Source organism: Chiloscyllium plagiosum, chromosome 19, assembly GCF_004010195.1.
Source record: "Chiloscyllium plagiosum isolate BGI_BamShark_2017 chromosome 19, ASM401019v2, whole genome shotgun sequence".
Taxonomy (NCBI): domain Eukaryota; kingdom Metazoa; phylum Chordata; class Chondrichthyes; order Orectolobiformes; family Hemiscylliidae; genus Chiloscyllium; species Chiloscyllium plagiosum.
In genome coordinates this window covers 57,320,074-57,337,477 of record NC_057728.1, presented here as the reverse complement: position 1 = coordinate 57,337,477, position 17,404 = coordinate 57,320,074, and the positions used below count along the sequence as shown (strand labels likewise).

The window sequence follows — 17,404 nt, the reverse complement described above, 5'->3', positions numbered from 1 at the left end:
GCAAGTTTTGCATTTCTTGCGGTTGCAGGGGAAGGTGCCGGGAGTGGAGGTTGGGTTGGTGGGGGGTGTGGACCTGACGAGGGAGTCACGGAGGGAGTGGTCTTTTCGGAACGCTAATAGGGGTGGGGAGGGAAATATATCACTGGTGGTGGGGTCCGTTTGGAGGTGGTGGAAATGTTAGATTAAAACGCAAGGCTGGCAAGATTAGGTAACAATGGATGAATAAAGATATTGAGTTTCAAGTTAAGAATAAGATATATACAACTGGGATTAACTGAATTTCTTGAAGAGTATAAAGAGTGCAGGGGCATTCTTAAGAAGGAAATCAGGAAGGCAAAGAGGGTGACGAAATAACCTTGGCAGAGAAGGTTACAAATATTCGAGAAAGGTCCTACAAATACATTAAGAGCAAGAGAGCAACTAGAAGGACATTAGGACCCCTTTAAAAATCAGCAAGGTGGTCTTTGTGTTGAATCTCAGGAGATAGGAAAGATACTAAATGAATATTTTCAGTTTTTACTGTTGAGAGAGAAATGGAGGCTACAAAACTCAGGAAATAAGTATTAGTGTTTTGAAAACAGTTCACATTACAGAAGAGAAAGTGCTGGAGGTTTTAGTAAACAAAAATGTAGATAAACCTCCAGGATTGAAACTTTATTGCTGGAACAGCACAGCAGGTCAGGCAGCATCCAGGGAACAGGAGATTCGACGTTTCGGGCACAGGCCCTTCTTCTCCAGCATCTGCAGACCTCACTTTCTCCATAAACCTCCAGGACCTGATCAAGTATCCCAGGACTTTGTGGGAAGTTAGTGAGAAAATTGTGGGGGCCCTAGCAGAAATATTTGCATCATATATAAACACAGGTGAAATACTGAAGAACTGGAACGTGGTTAATGCTGTGCCATTGTTTAAGAAAGGATGTAAGGAAAAGCCTGGAAACTATAGACCTGTGCGTCTGGCATTGGTGGAAGTAAGTTGTTGGAGGTGATTCAGTATGTTTTTGTACATGGAAAGTTGTGTCTCACTAACTTGGTTGAGTTTTTTTAATGAAGTAACCAAAAAGATTGATGAGGGCAGATTAGGAGATGTTGATTATTTGGACTTGAGTAAAGCCAAGGTTCCACATGGTAGACTAATTCGTAAAGTTAGATAACATGGGATTCAAGGTGTCAATTGGATACAAAATTGGCTTTATGGTAGGAGACAGAGGATGGTGGTGGAGGGTTGTTTTTCAGATTGGAGGCCTCTGACCAGTGATGTTCCACAGGAATTGGTACTGTGTCCACTTTTGTTTGTCATCTGTATCGGTGATTTGGATGAGAATTTAGGAGGCATGGTTAGTAATTTTATGGGTGACACCAAAATTGGTGGTATCGTGGATAGTGAAGAAGATCCAAGAATGCAAAGAGATCTTGATCAATTGGATCAATGGGCTGAAGAGTGGCAGATGGAGTTTAATTTGGATAAATGCAATCTATTGCATTTTAATATTACAAACAAGGACAGGACTTTGCTAATTAGTGATGGGTCTCTGACTCGTACTGTAGAACAGAGACCTAGAGGTTCAAGACATAATTCTTTGACATTTGCATCACAGGTAGATCAGGGTGGTTAATAAGGTGTTTAGCACGCTTGCCTTCATTGCTCAGACTTTTGACTATTGGGGTTGGAACGTTATGTTGAGGTTGGATGAGATGTTGGTGAGGCGTCTTCTGGAGTAATGTGTGCAGTTCTGATCACCGTGTTATAGTAAGAATATTATTAATCTGGCGATGGTTCAGAAAAGATTTACTAGGATTTACTGGGAACAGCAGGGTTGAGGTATCAAAATAGACTGGAAAGGCTCGGATATTTTTCACTGGAGCGTAGGAGTTTGTGGGGTGACCTTACTGAGATTTATCAAATCATGAGGGATGTAGGTATGGTGAATGACAAGGGTCTTTACCCCAGGGTGGGGAGTTCAAAACTACAGGGTATATTTTTAAGGTGAGAGGAGAACAATTTAGAAAGGACATGAGGGGCAACATTTTAACACAGAGTGATTAATGTCTGTCAGAGAAAGTGAAGGATGCAGGTACAGTTACAACATTTAAAAGATGTTTGGATAAATTCATGAACAGGAACTGTTTGGAGAGATATTAACTAAGTGCGAGCAGGTGAGACTAGTTTAGTTTGGGATCATGGTTAGTGTGGACTGGTTGGACTGAAGGGTCTGTTTCTATGGTGTATGATTCTATAAGAAGTTCAAAGGAGTTTCTCTGATGAAGGGAGATTGAGCAATTTAGAGATATACTGTCTGGAGTTCAGAAAAATGTGAAGCGATCTATTTGCAGTATATTAGAATGGTGCTGGAAAAGCACAGCAGGTCAGGCAGCATCCGAGGAGCAAGAAAATTGACATTTCAGGCAAAGGCTTTTGCCCGAAATGTCGATTTTCCTGATCCTTGGATGCTGCCTGACCAGCTGTGCTTTTCCAGCGCCACTCCAATCTCGGCTCTGATTTCCAGTATATGCAGTCCTCACTTTTGCCTATGCAGTATATGCCATGTTAAAGGGGATTGACAAAGTAAACGTAGAGTAGATGCTCCCTTGTGAGACAATCGAGAAGAAGAGGTCATAGTTTTAGGATAAGGAGTAGCAGATTTAAAACAGAAATGAGAAATTACTTCACCTGGATTGTAAATCAATGGAATTCACTACCCGATTGCAATGGATGCTGGAGCATTGAGAAATTTAAGGAGAAGATAGACAATTTTTTATTAGTTATGGGTTGAATTTTGATGAAGAGTGAGCAGGAAAGTGGAGTTGAAGCTGAGATGAGATTAGCCATGATCAGATCAAATGGTACAGCAGGCTCAAGGGGCTGAATTGGCTACTCCTGCTTCAAGTCCTTATGTTCTTATGCTCAAAACTGAGAGATTATTTGATCTGAAAGAGAATCAAGAGTTTGGAATAAAGGCTGGAAACTGGAGTTGAAAGTTACCAGTTCAGCCATGATCTTGTTGATTGGTGGAGTAGATTCAGTGGACTCAGTGGCTGACCTGTGCTCGAAATCTTCTGTTTTTCTGGTTTCGATGTGAATGAAGAGTTTCAGCACCAGATGGGAAAGTGGAAGTGAAGTGGTGCAAGTTTGTGCAGAGTAAGCAGTCTTTGATGTTGGAATGTGCTGTATGGTCTACTTCGGATAAAGTGCAGTTAATCTGTCTTGAAAAACCTGTATTTGGCAATTTGTGCATGCAGAATTCAGGGTGTATTATTCTTCCAGTGCGGTCATTGGAGAGCTACTGTTATTGCATATTGGAAGGTCATAGGGCTTGAACTAAAACAAAATCTCATTTGGCTCACAAGCGTGTGTTGGGCACAAGTCAAAATTATTTTTGAATGTCTCAGTCACTTCAAGAGAGAAAAAATTGCTCGTGTTTGACCCGCTGACCTATTATAATGGAAGTTCTGAATTTATATGCGCCTTTATCACATACAATTTTCAATGGGTTACTTTAAAAGTGCAAGGTTTGTTAGAGCAGAATGTTAGTGTGTATAGTATACAAACCGGCTGTTGTAATCCTACCCCTTCATGAAAATGTGTTTTATTTTAAATCTACTACAGTCTGTTAACTATGCTCGCATTCACAGCGTCTTTGTTCTGCATTTGCATGTTTGTTTTAGAAATTAGAAAATGAGATTCCCACCAGCTGCTGGTTTTGATGCTAAAAATTGCAACGATGGGTGGAGGGGAGTGCTTAACATCTTTCTCCAATTGACTCATTTTAAAGAACTTGTGGAACTCAGGAATTTGTCACAGAATAAAATGCAATCAGTAGCAGGGCAGCGGTAGACGTCCGGTACGTGGCTACCACCATCCGACGCCTTAAAACGGCGGTGCTCGGACCCGACATAGTGCACCAGTTGGAGGACGCTCAGGTGTGCGGTGGGATCCCGTCCGCGCTCACCCAGCCCGGACGGAATTTCACATTGGCCCCAAGGTCCCGTACTTCCCGCGGGAGCCTGTGCCCCACAACCTGAGCCACCTCCGGAATTTTAATTTTGTTTCTTTCAAAGACCTAAAAAGGAGGGCCCTGTATAGACTGCTGCTGCACACCGTCCACCTCTTCTCCCTCATCCACCGTCCGGACAAGTCTTGGCGTGCCCATTTGCCACCGGGTGGTCTGGATCCCCAGTGGAGGGCTCTCTACGTGGGAGTCCTCCCCCTTTCTCTCGGGGATCTGGGGTGGAGGGTACTGCACGCAGATTGCGGTGGTTCACGGACTCCCAGCCCAACTGCTTGTTCTGTGGCGCTGTGGAGTCCGTGGACCATGTATATATTGGGTGTGGGCATTTGCACTCCCTTTTTGATTTCCTGAAAAACCTCCTCCTCTGCTTTTGGTTGCACTTCAGTCCCACGCTCCTGATCTTTGGGCACCCGGTACGGAGGAAGGAGGGCGGGTCTGAAGACCTCCTCGTGAGTCTGCTCCTGGGCCTGGTCAAACTGGCCATCAATAGGTCCAGGCAGCGTGCCGTGGAGGGGGTCGTTCGGGCCGACTGCCTGCCCCTCTTCCGCGGTTACATTAGGGCCCAGGTGTCCTTGGAGCACGCAGTGTCCACCAACACCCTGGGGTTGTTCAGGGAGAGGTGGGCGCTGCAGGGAGTGGAGTGCATCATTTCTCCCTCCAACTCTATTTTGGTTTAGTCCCTACCCTCCCCTTCACTGTTTTGATCACACAGCACTGCCCTTTGATGTGAAGGGCAGTGTTTGTCACTGGCCACCTGGGTGTTTTCCTATCTTCCTGGTGGTGGAACTTGAATAAAGATTTGTGCACTTTGTGTCTTTCACTGTGTCTCACACCTGCACACACACACACCATGGGTGCTGGGGAAAAAAAAATCACTACCACACTTAGGTGGTAGTTTGGGGGAAGAAAAGAAAAAAAAATGCAATCAGTTTGGACTTTCCCTATGCTTAGGAACAGGGAGCCAGAGGCAGGCACCCCAGTCTGCTCTGCCATTCTAAATCATGATGTTGAGGAGCCGGTGTTGGACTGGGTGGACAAAGTTAATAATCACATGACACCAGGTTATAGTTTGATTTTTAACATTCTAGATCATGACTACTTAACTTGATTGTTGATGATGGTACAAAGAATAAGTTGATCAGTGGTTACGTTCCATGATTCAGAAGTTTATTTAAAAGAAATTTTATCCATTCTGAATTTTTTCTCTCTCTCTCTCTCTCTCTCACTCTCAAAGAGCAGTGAGACAATTGACCATATGTTTTTGTGATCTTGCATGTGGGATAAGTATTGACTAGGACAGTGGGATGAACACCCCCTACAGTCTCAATAACACCCATTCGTAGATGTCACAGTAGAGCAAACAGCCAATGGGGAACTTCAAACCAGCGTCTACAGGAAAACAACATATATGGACCAAATATTGAACTACAGAAGCAATCATCCCATCACCCACAAACGAAACTGCATTAGAAGATTATTTCAATGAGCCAATACACACTGCAGCACAGAGGAACTGCGCAGAGCAGAGAACAATCATCTATACCGTGCATTCAAAAAGAATGGGTACCCAATGAACACAGCCTGCTGATTTCTCAGCAATAAACCCAAACAAGCAGACACAACATGTCCAGAAACCTTAGCCACTCTCCCCTACATCAAAGACGTTTCGGAAATGACTGCCAGACTACTCAGACCTCTTGGCATCATGGTAGCACACAAACCCACCAACACACTAAAACAGCAGCTAATGAACTTGAAAGACCCTATGCAGACAACGAGCAAAACTAATATCGTTAACAAAATACCGTGCAAGGACTGTGACAAACAGGCAGAAAACTAGCCACCAGAATACATGAACACCAACTAGCCACAAAAAGACATGACCCTCTCTCACTAGTATCCTACATACAGATGAGGAAGGACACCACTTCGACTGGGACAATGCATCCATCCTAGGACAAACCAAACAAAGACATGCACGAGATTTCCTAGAAGCATGGCATTTAAACAAACACACTGAGTTAGACCCCATCTACCTACCACCCCCTAAGAAAAGGAACCGGAAGTGACTTCACCACAGGGAATAACATCATCAGAGGAAATGATGTCACCAACCCAAAGAAACCCAAACATGTAAATAGAAAGCAGGAATTTTCAACATTGCTTCGCCTGAGGCTCACTAAAGATGTTACATAGAAGGGTAACAAAACGTCTGGAACTGAACCTTGCAGCTCAGCGAGCAAACCTACATCCAAAACCTCAACCTGAGCTACAAATCTTCTCAAAACTCGCCAACAAAAGATACCAGAATAGAAAATAATTGTGATCTAAAGCCACTAGATTCCTTCAACAAATAAAACAGATTTAAGGAAGTGGCAGCATTGTGGTACTTTGTACTGGACTCATAACTCAAGCTAATACTTTGGAGATGTGGATTCAAATTCCACCACAGCATTTGTGGAATCTGAATTTAATTTGTAAAACTGTAATTGAAGACTAACATGAAAACACTCTGTTGATGTAAAATTTATCTAGTTCACTGATGTCCTTCATTAAAGAAAAGTTTACCATGTTCATCTAATCAAGCCTATGTCTGACACTTAAAAGGCACTTTGAAATCTACTGAACACCTCATTTGTATCCAGCTACTATAAAGTTAGGTAAAGAATTAAACAGGATGTACCACCTGATATTGGCCAAGATATCAGAAATGACAGCACATATCCTGAAAAGTCCCCTTTACCAACTGCATCATCATCTATTGACGTGGCACTGTGGTATACAGTTTGAATGGAGTCCTCAACATTGACTCCAGGCCTCTCAAAGTCTCCTGACATCAGATCCAACATAGCGCAAGGAAATCTCCCACTGATTAACACACAGTGCCTTCCCCTCTGCTGATGAATCAATTATTGAATACCATTCAGAGGAAGCACTGAGGATGTCAAGGGCACAGAATACACCTTAATGCCCATCACCAAGAGTGGCTCAGTAGCACTACTACTGATAAAGCTGATTGAGTCCAAAAGGAAAATCTTGTTAGACTTGGCCTCTAGCAGTGAGGGAACTGACAAGAGGAAAAATGTATTTATTCTGCCTACCATAAGTGCATCTGTCCATGACAGTATTGGTCCATGAGTGACCACTTCATACTGTACCATCACCATGGTGGAGATGAAGATCTGTCTTACTGAGGATACCCTCCATCCTGCTGTACTAAATCAGAGAGATTTTTAACTGATCCAATAACTAACACTATGCACCTGCGAAACACTATGATTTATCAGCAACAGCAGAATTGCATTCAACCACAATCCATAACCTCATGGGCCAGTGTATGTCCCATTCTACCAGGACCAGCAAATGGGGATCAGCCCTGTCTAATGATGAATGAGCGAGCCACTTAGCTCAAGGGCAGTTAGAGATAGGCAATAAAAGCTGACCTTGCCAGCAACACCCACTGCCATGAAGAAATAAACAATAGAAAACCTATTATTGAACAGTGCTATAATCTTTAAATGATCACAAATCTGTACTTAACAACATTTGTTTGGAATTAGAAACATGCTATGTATGATTATCCTTTTTCCACAACACAGGATGTCCAGAAGTGCTTCACAGCCTGTGAAAAATGTTTTGCATTTAGTAAACATTGTAAGAAACATGTCAGCCAATTTGCATGCAGCCAAATCCTACTGATAGTAATGTGATAATGACTAGCTACTTTGCTTTAAATTATATTGGTTAAGGGGATAAATATTGGCAAGGAAACCAGAGTGAACTTCCCTCCTATTCTTTGAAATAGTGCAATAGGATGTTTTTAATGTCTCGCCTGAAAAAGACAGCAATTTTATTTACTGATGGTCCACGGTAAAGAAAAGATGAAGACCTCTTCTCTAATTGTGTGGTACTGTGCAATCCTTGGTATTAAGGATTGACAGATATCCATGATATAAAGTACTTTGATTTTTTCAGTCGGTTGGAACCTTGGAGGAGCCAGAATCTCCTCCCCTCTCCACACTAACATTGACCTTCCAAACCCCTGAAATGTCAGGGCTGTTAAGTACCACTAAAGCCCTTGATAGGATAATGATCAAAACTGTTACAGTATATATTACAGTATTGTACACACAGGTCATCTGAAATTATTTCACTAATAGCTACCTATTCTAATATTTGTTGTGTTTGATTTTACTAGGCTGCTGAATCAGGAATTGTGAAAGTTAAAACGATTGCTGCTCGAAACACAGATATTTTAGCTGGTAAGTGTGAATTTTCATAAATCTGGCCTTTAGCAAAGCATTATTACTAAAATAATATAGCCGTGGCTGCCTATAATATCTGTGGCTAATTTTTCCTTTTTGCAGCTCAGGGCACTGAGGTCATTAGAATATCCTAATTTGCCCACTTCCCCACTACGGGAATGGCTAATTTATCCAACCTGGGACAGTCAAATATCTCTTTGACTTTGCAGGGTTGGTTCCAACAGCACACTTGGGAGCATGTTGTAAAGTAACAAATATAATCAAAAGGCCTGCACAAAGTTAACCAAGGTAAACAGTCTGGTCTCTTTCCATTGCTTGCCTGGAATAATGTCCTGTCTTTCCGTCAGCCTAATGAAGGATAATCCTAATAAAGTTGTGTGATTTTAGCAACTGAATATTTGCCAATCTTGCACATGTTTGTGAGCTTTAAAATACAAGTAACTGCTTATGAACAAGTCATGAACCTGCACATTTGTTCACTCATTACCTGATCTGCACTGTATTTTAAACAAATAAATTGTATGAACTTGATTCTTATTAATAGAAATGGGATATCAGAGAGGACTATATATGGACATATTGAAGCAGAAATGCACAAACCTTAGCTCCTGAACATTCAACATACAAGTATATCAGTACAGTATATGCTTAATTAAATTTCTGAGAAGCCATAAAGAAAATATGTTCCTGCTTATTTTAAGGGTTTCCATTGAAGTATATCTAAGTACATGTAAACATTTGTCATGGGTAAATCACCACAAATTACCTTTAATTCGGATTCACATTAAAAGAAATCTCACAGACAAAGACAACTGAAGCAATAATTTAAACTTTATTGCATGTAGCAGCCAAAATAAAATCCCTCAAATAAGCAAGTTAAGTCTCTGAATCCAACCTGGCTATTACCTGAGTAATGGTGGGATTTAGTTACTATTCCAACCAACATTATCTAACTCTGGAAGTGTTCAATCCTTGTGTACTGTTATTCTTCAAAGTTCTGATTTGTTCTGGTGTTGGGTTCGGAAACAAAACCTTGCATTCTTATCAGAAATAACTTCCCTGTTCCTTGTTACAATTGGTGTTAGCTGTCTATTTGAAACGGCCTGTCCTACAATTAACTCCTTAAATTCAGGACGTTCCTTCTGCAGGCAATCTTAATTGCCCAGTTGTTATGAAGCAGCAGATTATCAAGCAGTGTTACCTTCTGTCTTCCAGGAAACAGCTTGTTTATATTACTTAGACTCCTCTTTCCCAGAGATGGTTAATTAGCATGTTACATTTAATTCCTTTGTAACATTTTCTCCTTGTCCCTTTCAACTCAGGAAACAATTTATTCCAGAAAGAATTATTGGTGATTCTTTCAATCCATGGAAGTTGTGAAGTTTACATTGTCACACATTTGATGCAGAGTCTAATCTGGATAGGCTGTCTAAATTAGATCTTTTTAAATGCTTCATAACTACAATCTCTTAAATGACACTCTTCCTTTGATTCTTTTACTAGCCTTGAAAGAAAACAGCTCTGAAGTTGTCCAGCCATTGCTAATGGGATGTGGAACCAAGGAACCCAAGATTGCTCAATTATGCTTGTCAGCAATTCAGAGGCTCATGTCGCATGAAGTGGTTTCTGAGGTATGCAGAAAACATTTGATCTGACAATGGATATTATTGGTTCATTGATGCATTTAGTGGCTAGAGGCAGTTTTGTAATTTTTCAGGCACCTCTTTATGTAGCATGCAGTGAGAGGTACTGAACTTCCCTTTGGTTAGCTGATCAGAAATCTAAAGCATAGACCTTTTGGGCTGAACTGGCCATACCTATGTTGTACATTGTGTGTAATGTCTCAATTTGGATTGGAATCCAAATTGACAAATTACATAGAGTATACAGCATAGGTATGGGGAGGTCAGCCCAAAAGGTCTGTGTTATGCTCCCGATTATCCTCCTCCCACCTTTCTTCATCTCATCATATCAGCATTGCTTTCCATTCCTTTTTCTCTTACAAATTTATCAGCTTTCCCTTCAAATGCATCTGTACTGTTTGCCTCAAACATTCCATCTGGTATTAAAATTCCACATTCTTAACACTCTGAATAAAGAGGTTTCTGTTGAAGTTTTCATTAGATTTATTAATAATTATTTTGAAATAATTTTGAGCACTAGATTAGTGAAAACATGTTTTTTCATGTCTATCCCATCACCTCTTTTCATAATTAAGACCTCTGTCAGGTCATCTCTTGGTTTCTGACTTGTAGAGATAACAGCTGTTTAATTTTTCATGTCAGTTGTTTCAAGTCACCCGATATGAACGCCACACTGTGTTCTTTCACCTTAAAATCCTCTGTGTCATTACACATAACCAAATCCAGAATTGCTTGTACCTTCATGGGTTCTGCTCCAAAAAACCATCTGATAGACATTCCATGAATTAATTTCCTTGGGATCCCAGCTGCCTTTTCCAGTCCACCTGCATATTGCAGTCCCCCATGCTTATTAAAATTGTGCCTTTCTTTCACCCCTTTTATATCCCCTCATTTACACTCTGCCCCTTGTTCTGACTACTGCTCGGGTCACTGTGCATAACTCCCGTCATTGTCTCATTGTTCGTTGCTGTTATTCAGCTCTACCCACATAAACTTTATATCTTCCAACCCAATATCATTTCTTGCTATTGATTTAATTTCTTACCAGCAATGCCATTCGATCCCCTCTACCCATCTGCCCATTGTTGGGTTTTTTTAGTTCTCAGTCCTGATCCCCTTGCAACCACATCGCTGTGATGTCCACAACATCATATCCACCAATTTCAATCTGCGCTACCAGCTCATTTATCTTTTTTCATATACTGTGCACATTTAGGCACAACAACCTCAGTCCTGCATTGGCCACCCTCAGTGACACCGTTATTCCCCTGTCTGCTGTGTCTGGTTAGATTCTTGGCCCTTTCCATATTCTCTGTCCTAGTTCTTGTTTGAGAAGCTTCAATTACCTCCATTAAGCTCTCCCCATTTTCATTAGTTTGAAGTCCTTGTGATCACCCAGTTTAGCCTTTCTGCTAGTATCCTAATTCCAGTTCAGTTCATGTGGGGCTGCCCCAATTGTACAGTTCACTCCTTTTCGAATACTAATGCCAGTGTCACATGAAACGGAATCTCTCTTTCCCCTACCACTCTTTTGGCTACATGTTTACTTCCTTAAACTTGTTATATCTTTGCTAATCTGTTCATGGCTCAGGTAATCCAGACATTACAGCCTTCAAGGTCCTATTTTTTATTTTTGTCGCTAATTCCTGATATTCCCCAAACAGAACCTCTTGCTTACTCTTGCCTGTGTTGTTGGAGCTGGATCTTCCTTCCTCTCCAATATCCTTTCAAGCTGACTCAAGATATTCCTCGCCTTGGCACGTTAGGCATCACTCTTGCGGTACTCTCAGTCTTGCTCACAAAGGATGCTGCTATCTCTCCCTGTAATTGTAGAATGCCCTAGCACTATCACTTTTCTTTGTGCTGCCCCAGCTTGAATGGTTTCCACTGTGCAGTGATCAGTTTCTGCAGACTCTTGCCGCATCCATATAAGAAGCAAATACTTCATTCCTGTTGGACAAGGTCAAGAGTCTCCTTCAGTGCTACATTCAGGATCCCTTGTTGTCACATCCTCCTGTCCCTGACCAGTGACCACATTTGGAATACTTAAGCCTCAGTATATTACTGCCTAGAACAGTGTTAAGGTAACTCTTCCCCCTCCTAGATGTGCCATCTTGTCTGAAGCTTAGATTGCAGCTCATGAGCTTTGAGCTGATGTTCCTCAAACTGCAGATGTGCTCACTATGTCTTGCAGTGAGATCCACCAGCTCCCACATCATGCAAGAACAATACATTGCCTACATGGCCATTTCTAATATAGTTAATAAGATTTTATTTATTGTTCAAAAATGTTATTCTCGGAGGATCACTAAATTACGACCCTCCTTTCAGAAGGCTAGTCCCTGATGGAGGTCCCTTACCAGCCAATCAGATGACAGCTTCTGTGTGACATCACTTTTGTTGCTGGCACTATTCTTCCTGATTCTGGTGAGCCTGGACACATCATCTGTCTAGCTATCACTATTGTTAACAGCTAACCCGAGAATGCAACTTTAAAAAAAGGGTTTTGTGATTTACACATGAAAGAAGTGAAACGATCACTGTATTCTGACAGATGAAAGGCTTAACAGACAATCAGGTTTTCAATGTATAATTTAAGTTACATCACACTGCAAATTTTTGTTATAAATTCTGTGTTACGATCGAGCCCTCCACACTCACCTGATAAAGGAGCGTCGCACCGAAAGCTAGTATGATTCCAATTAAACCTGTTGGACTATAACCTGGTGTTGTGTGATTTTTAACTTTGTACACCCCAGTCCAACACCGACATCTCCAAATCAGGTCATAGACAGAGAACCCAGGGGGCTAACACCTTCAACATATTGTCTAGCTATCACCATTGTTAACAGCTAACCGAGAATGCAATTTTTAAAAAAAAAGGTTTTATGATTTACACATGAAAGAAGTGAAACTATCACTGTATTCTAACAGATGAAAGGCTCAACAGACAATCAATTTTTCAATGTATAATTTCAGGTACATCACACTACAAATTTCTGCTATAAATTCTGTGTTACGATCGAGCCCTCCACTATCACCTGATGAAAGAGCATCGCTCCGAAAGCTAGCGTGCTTCCAATTAAACCTGTTGGACTATAACCTGGTGTTGTATGATTTTTAACTTTGTATACCCCAGTCCAACACCGGCATCTCCAAATCATGTTTAGAGCAGTCTACCCAGTTACTCTTGCGTTGAACATGGTTGGTATTTGCCAAGACCAAACATTCCAATATTTACAATGGTTTTGCTGATTTCTGTTCTGACATGAAGCTCTTTGTCCTGTCCTTTATAGTGTGTACATAGGTTGAAATGCTGATTATTTTTTCTCTTAAGTGATTCAATGCAAGTGCATTGATTCATAATCTTGGCAGTAATGGAAGATAAACAAAGTGAAAACTAATGTTTCCATCCACTTGAAGTCAAAGAACAAAGAAAATCACAGCACAGGAACAGGCCCTTCAGCCTTCCAAGTCTGTGCAGATCCAGATCCTCTATCTAACCTGCCACCTTTTTCTAAAGATATGTATCCCTTTACTCCCTGCCCATTCATGTATCTGTCTAGATACATCTTAAATGACGCTACCGTTCCCACCTCTACCACCTTCGCTGGCAGCGCGTACCAGGCCCCCACCACCCTCTGTGTAAAGAACTTTCCACGCGTATCTCCCCTAAACCTTTCCCCGCTCACTTTGAACTCATGATGCCTCGTAATTGAGTCCCCCACTCTGCGGAAAAAGCTTCTTGCTATCCACAGTCTATACCTCTCATGATTTTGTAGACTTCAATCGGGTTCCCCCCTCAACCTCTGACCTTCTAATGAAAATAATCCTAATCTATTCAACCTCTCTTCATAGCTCGCACCCTCCATACCAGTCAACATCCTGGTGAGCCTCCTCTGCACCCTTTCCAAAGCATCCAGATCCTTTTGGTAATGATGGCGACCAGAACTGTATGCATTATTTAAATGCAGCCAAACCAAAGTCATATACAGCTGCAACATCACTGGACAGAGTTGGCAGGTCAAGGACAGCATGCCGTTTGCTGCCTTGACCACTTTGCTGACCTGCACTGCCACCTTCAGGGAACAATGGACCTGAATACCCAGATCTCTCTGTACATCAATTTTCCCAAGACTTTTCCAATTACTGTATAGTTCACTCTTTAACTGGATCTTCCAAAATGCATCACCTTGCATTTGCTTGGATTGAACTCCATCTGCCATTTCTCTGTCCATCTCTCCAATCTATTATATTCTGCTGGATTCTCTGATAGTCTCCTTCACTATCTGCTACTCCACCAATCTTGGTGTCTTCTGCAAACTTGCTAATCAGGCAACTGATACCTTCCTGCATTTATATATATATATCACAAACAACAGTGGTCCCAGCACAGATCCCTGTGGAACACCACTGGGGTTGCAGGTCTCCATTTTGAGAAACACCCTTCCACTGGTATTCTCTGTCTCTTGTTGCCCAGGCAGTTCTCTGTCCATCTAGCTAGAACACCCTAGACCCCATGCAACTTCATCTTCTCTGTCAGCCTACTATGGGGAACCTTATCAAACGCCTTACTAAATTCCATGTATATGAATCTACAGCCCTTCCCCCATCAATTAACTTTGTCACATCCTGAAAGAAAGTCAAATAATTCCATCCATTTGTAGTGACCTCAAAGCATCTATATTGACTACAAATCATAAAGAGTGCTATAATTGCTTCCTTTGGGCAAAATATTTTCAGACCTCTTCCTCTTTGGCCATGCTGGTCCCTGAAGTCAGGGTGGTCTTTGCCTGCTCAGGTGAATGTACATTTCTGAAGAAGAACAGGGGAGTTATTCCTTGTATCCCATTCAATATTTATCCCACAACCAACGTCACAGAAACAGATTATCTAGTCATTGTCATATTGCTGTCTATGGAAATTTGCTGTGCATGTACTGGCTGCTGCATGTCCTATTTTAAAACAGTGACCTGATTTCGAAATTACTTAATTGTTCATAAAACACTTGGAAAAAGCCATTGTTATGTCAGGCGCTATATAAGTGCTAATGTTTTTCTTTCTCTGCTGTTGACTGTATGTAAAGTAGAAATTGATAACATTTGGTATGAATTATGTGCATCAAAAAATGTGGAGTTCAGGCTGAAGATCAGCCACAAACTGGTTGAATGGCAGAACAAGCCTGAAGAGCCATATGATCATGTTCCTTTCTTTATTTACTTATCACAGGATAATTATGGTGTAGAAGGAGGCCATTTGGACCACCATGCCTCGACTGGCTCTGTTATCTAGCCTGGCTCTTTCCCCATATCCCTGTGTACCATTTCTAGCCAAAACAAAATCCAATGCCATTCTGAATGCCTCAGTTGAACCTGCCTCCACCAGGTTTCTGGTTAGTGCACTCCATATCCTAGCTACTCGCTATGTGAAAAAAAATTTACCCTTGCTTCATTTGCACGTCACATTGAATATGTGTCATCTTTTTCTATTTCTTTTATGAGTGGAACAGCTTCGCTGTATTTACTCTGTCCCGCGTGATTTTACAAGCTGCAGATTTTATTTAGATTCTCTGTATGCTCCAGTCCTCAGCTTACTTTCATTTTATTGACAAAATATCTCCCCAGTCTCAAGCCCTAATTAACTCAGGCTGTTATTCCAAACCCCAGGACTGACCACTAGCCAAATGTGTCTTTCCCACACTTGAATACTCGATTGCCACACCCATAGTTCCACATGTTTTCTCTCAGCTTGCTTGTAATACTGAAGGAAATCCATAACTGTACTCAGAAATATATGTTCCCAAAACACATTAAGTAATGCTGCTCGAATTTACCCTGAAGTAATACAACTGTCAGGTCCCTGGCTTGACAGTATGTTCAAGTGTGCTTGTGACTGGATCTATTTGTTTTCTTTGCTACTTTGATGGGATGTAAACATCACTGGAAAACCTGGCATTTCTTACCTATCCCAAATTAACCTTGAGAAGGTGATGGTGAGTCATCATCTTGAGCATGTCTGCTAATGCAATACAATGTTATTAGGGAGGTAAATTTGAGATTTTGAATGATAGTGAAGGAACAGTATGATAAGTCAGAATGGCATGCGGCTTTGAGGGAAACTGTCAGGTGTGGTGTTTGTGTGATCTTCTAGGCTGCAGAGTTCCCTGGTATCAAAAATGTCAGAAGAGGCTTGGCAAGTTGCATCGTACCTTGTTATGGTGCACACTGCTGCCATTGTCCACTGATGGTAGAATGAATGAATATTTAGAATTGTAGATGGGCTACTAATCAAGCAGGCTGCTTTGTCCAGGCTGATTGTTGGAGCTGCATTTATCCAGATAAGTGGGGAGTAATCCATCACATCCTGACTTCTGCCATGTATTTGAACAGCCTTTAATGAATCTGAAGGCAAGTTCCAGTTACCTGTTTATCTCGCCACAGTACCTTACATGATTAGTCCAGTTTTTCTTTCTCAGTTGTAATCTCAAAACGTTGATGATCAGGGAATCAGTCCTGTCCTTGAATTTCAATTGCAGATTGTTAAGTTCTGTCTTGTTGGGATCAAGGTTAGAATGGTGCTGGAAAAGCACAGTAGGTCAGGCAGCATCTGAGGAGCAGGAACAGCTTCATTAGGAACAGCTTTTGCCCGAAACTTCGATTTTCCTCCTCAGATGCTGCCTGATCTGCTGTGCTTTTCCAGCTCCACACTAATCTTGACTTTGATCTCCAGCATCTGCAGTACTCACTTTCGCCTATCTGCCTTGTTGGGGATTGTCATTGCCTCGCACTTTTGGAATGTAAATGTTAATTCTTGCTTTCATAATAAACGGTGCTGTAGCTCAATGGTTAACACTGCTGCGTCACAGCGCCAGGGACCCAGGTTCGATTCCAGCTTCAGGTGTCACTGTGCAGTTTGCACGTTTTCTCCCACAGCCCAAAGATGTGCCAGTTAGGCGGATTGGCTGTGGCAAATTGCCCCATAGTGTCCAGGGGTGTGCAGGCTAGGTGGGTTAGCCATGGGAAAAGCAGGGTTACATGGGGAAAGGATGATGGGGGAGGTGCAGGAAGCTGGGTTTGGGTGGGACGCTCTTTGTAGTGTTGTTGTGGACTCAGGCCTCTGGGGCGGCACGGTGGCCCAGTGGTTAGCATTGCTGCCTCACAGCGCCAGGGACCCGGGTTCGATTCCAGCCTTGGGCAACTGTCTGTGTGGAGTTTGCGCATTCTCCCCGTCCCTGAGTGGGTTTACTCCAGGTGCTCTGGTTTCTTCCCCAGTCCAACGATGTGCACGTTAAGTGAATTGGTCATACTAAATTACTAAATTCGGGAGATAGGCCGCCTACTTGCGGAACGTTTCAGAGAACACCTCTGGGACACCCGGACCAACCAACCCAACCACCCTGTGGCTCAACACTTCAACTCCCCCTCCCACTCCACCAAGGACATGCAGGTCCTTGGACTCCTCCATCACCAGACCATAGCAACACGAC

At 42.0% G+C, this 17,404-nt stretch overlaps 1 protein-coding gene across 3 annotated transcripts in view; it reads left to right on the top strand.

Moving 5' to 3' along the window:
- The window catches only part of mon2 (MON2 homolog, regulator of endosome-to-Golgi trafficking), a 127,518-nt gene that overhangs the window by 12,020 nt on the left and 98,094 nt on the right, over positions 1-17,404 (top strand). For all 3 annotated transcript variants that reach the window (XM_043709976.1, XM_043709975.1, XM_043709974.1), the window contains exons 2-3: positions 8,209-8,272; positions 9,779-9,906. In XM_043709976.1, coding sequence (XP_043565911.1) covers positions 8,209-8,272; positions 9,779-9,906 — 192 coding nt within the window. The remainder of the gene's footprint in view (positions 1-8,208; positions 8,273-9,778; positions 9,907-17,404) is intronic.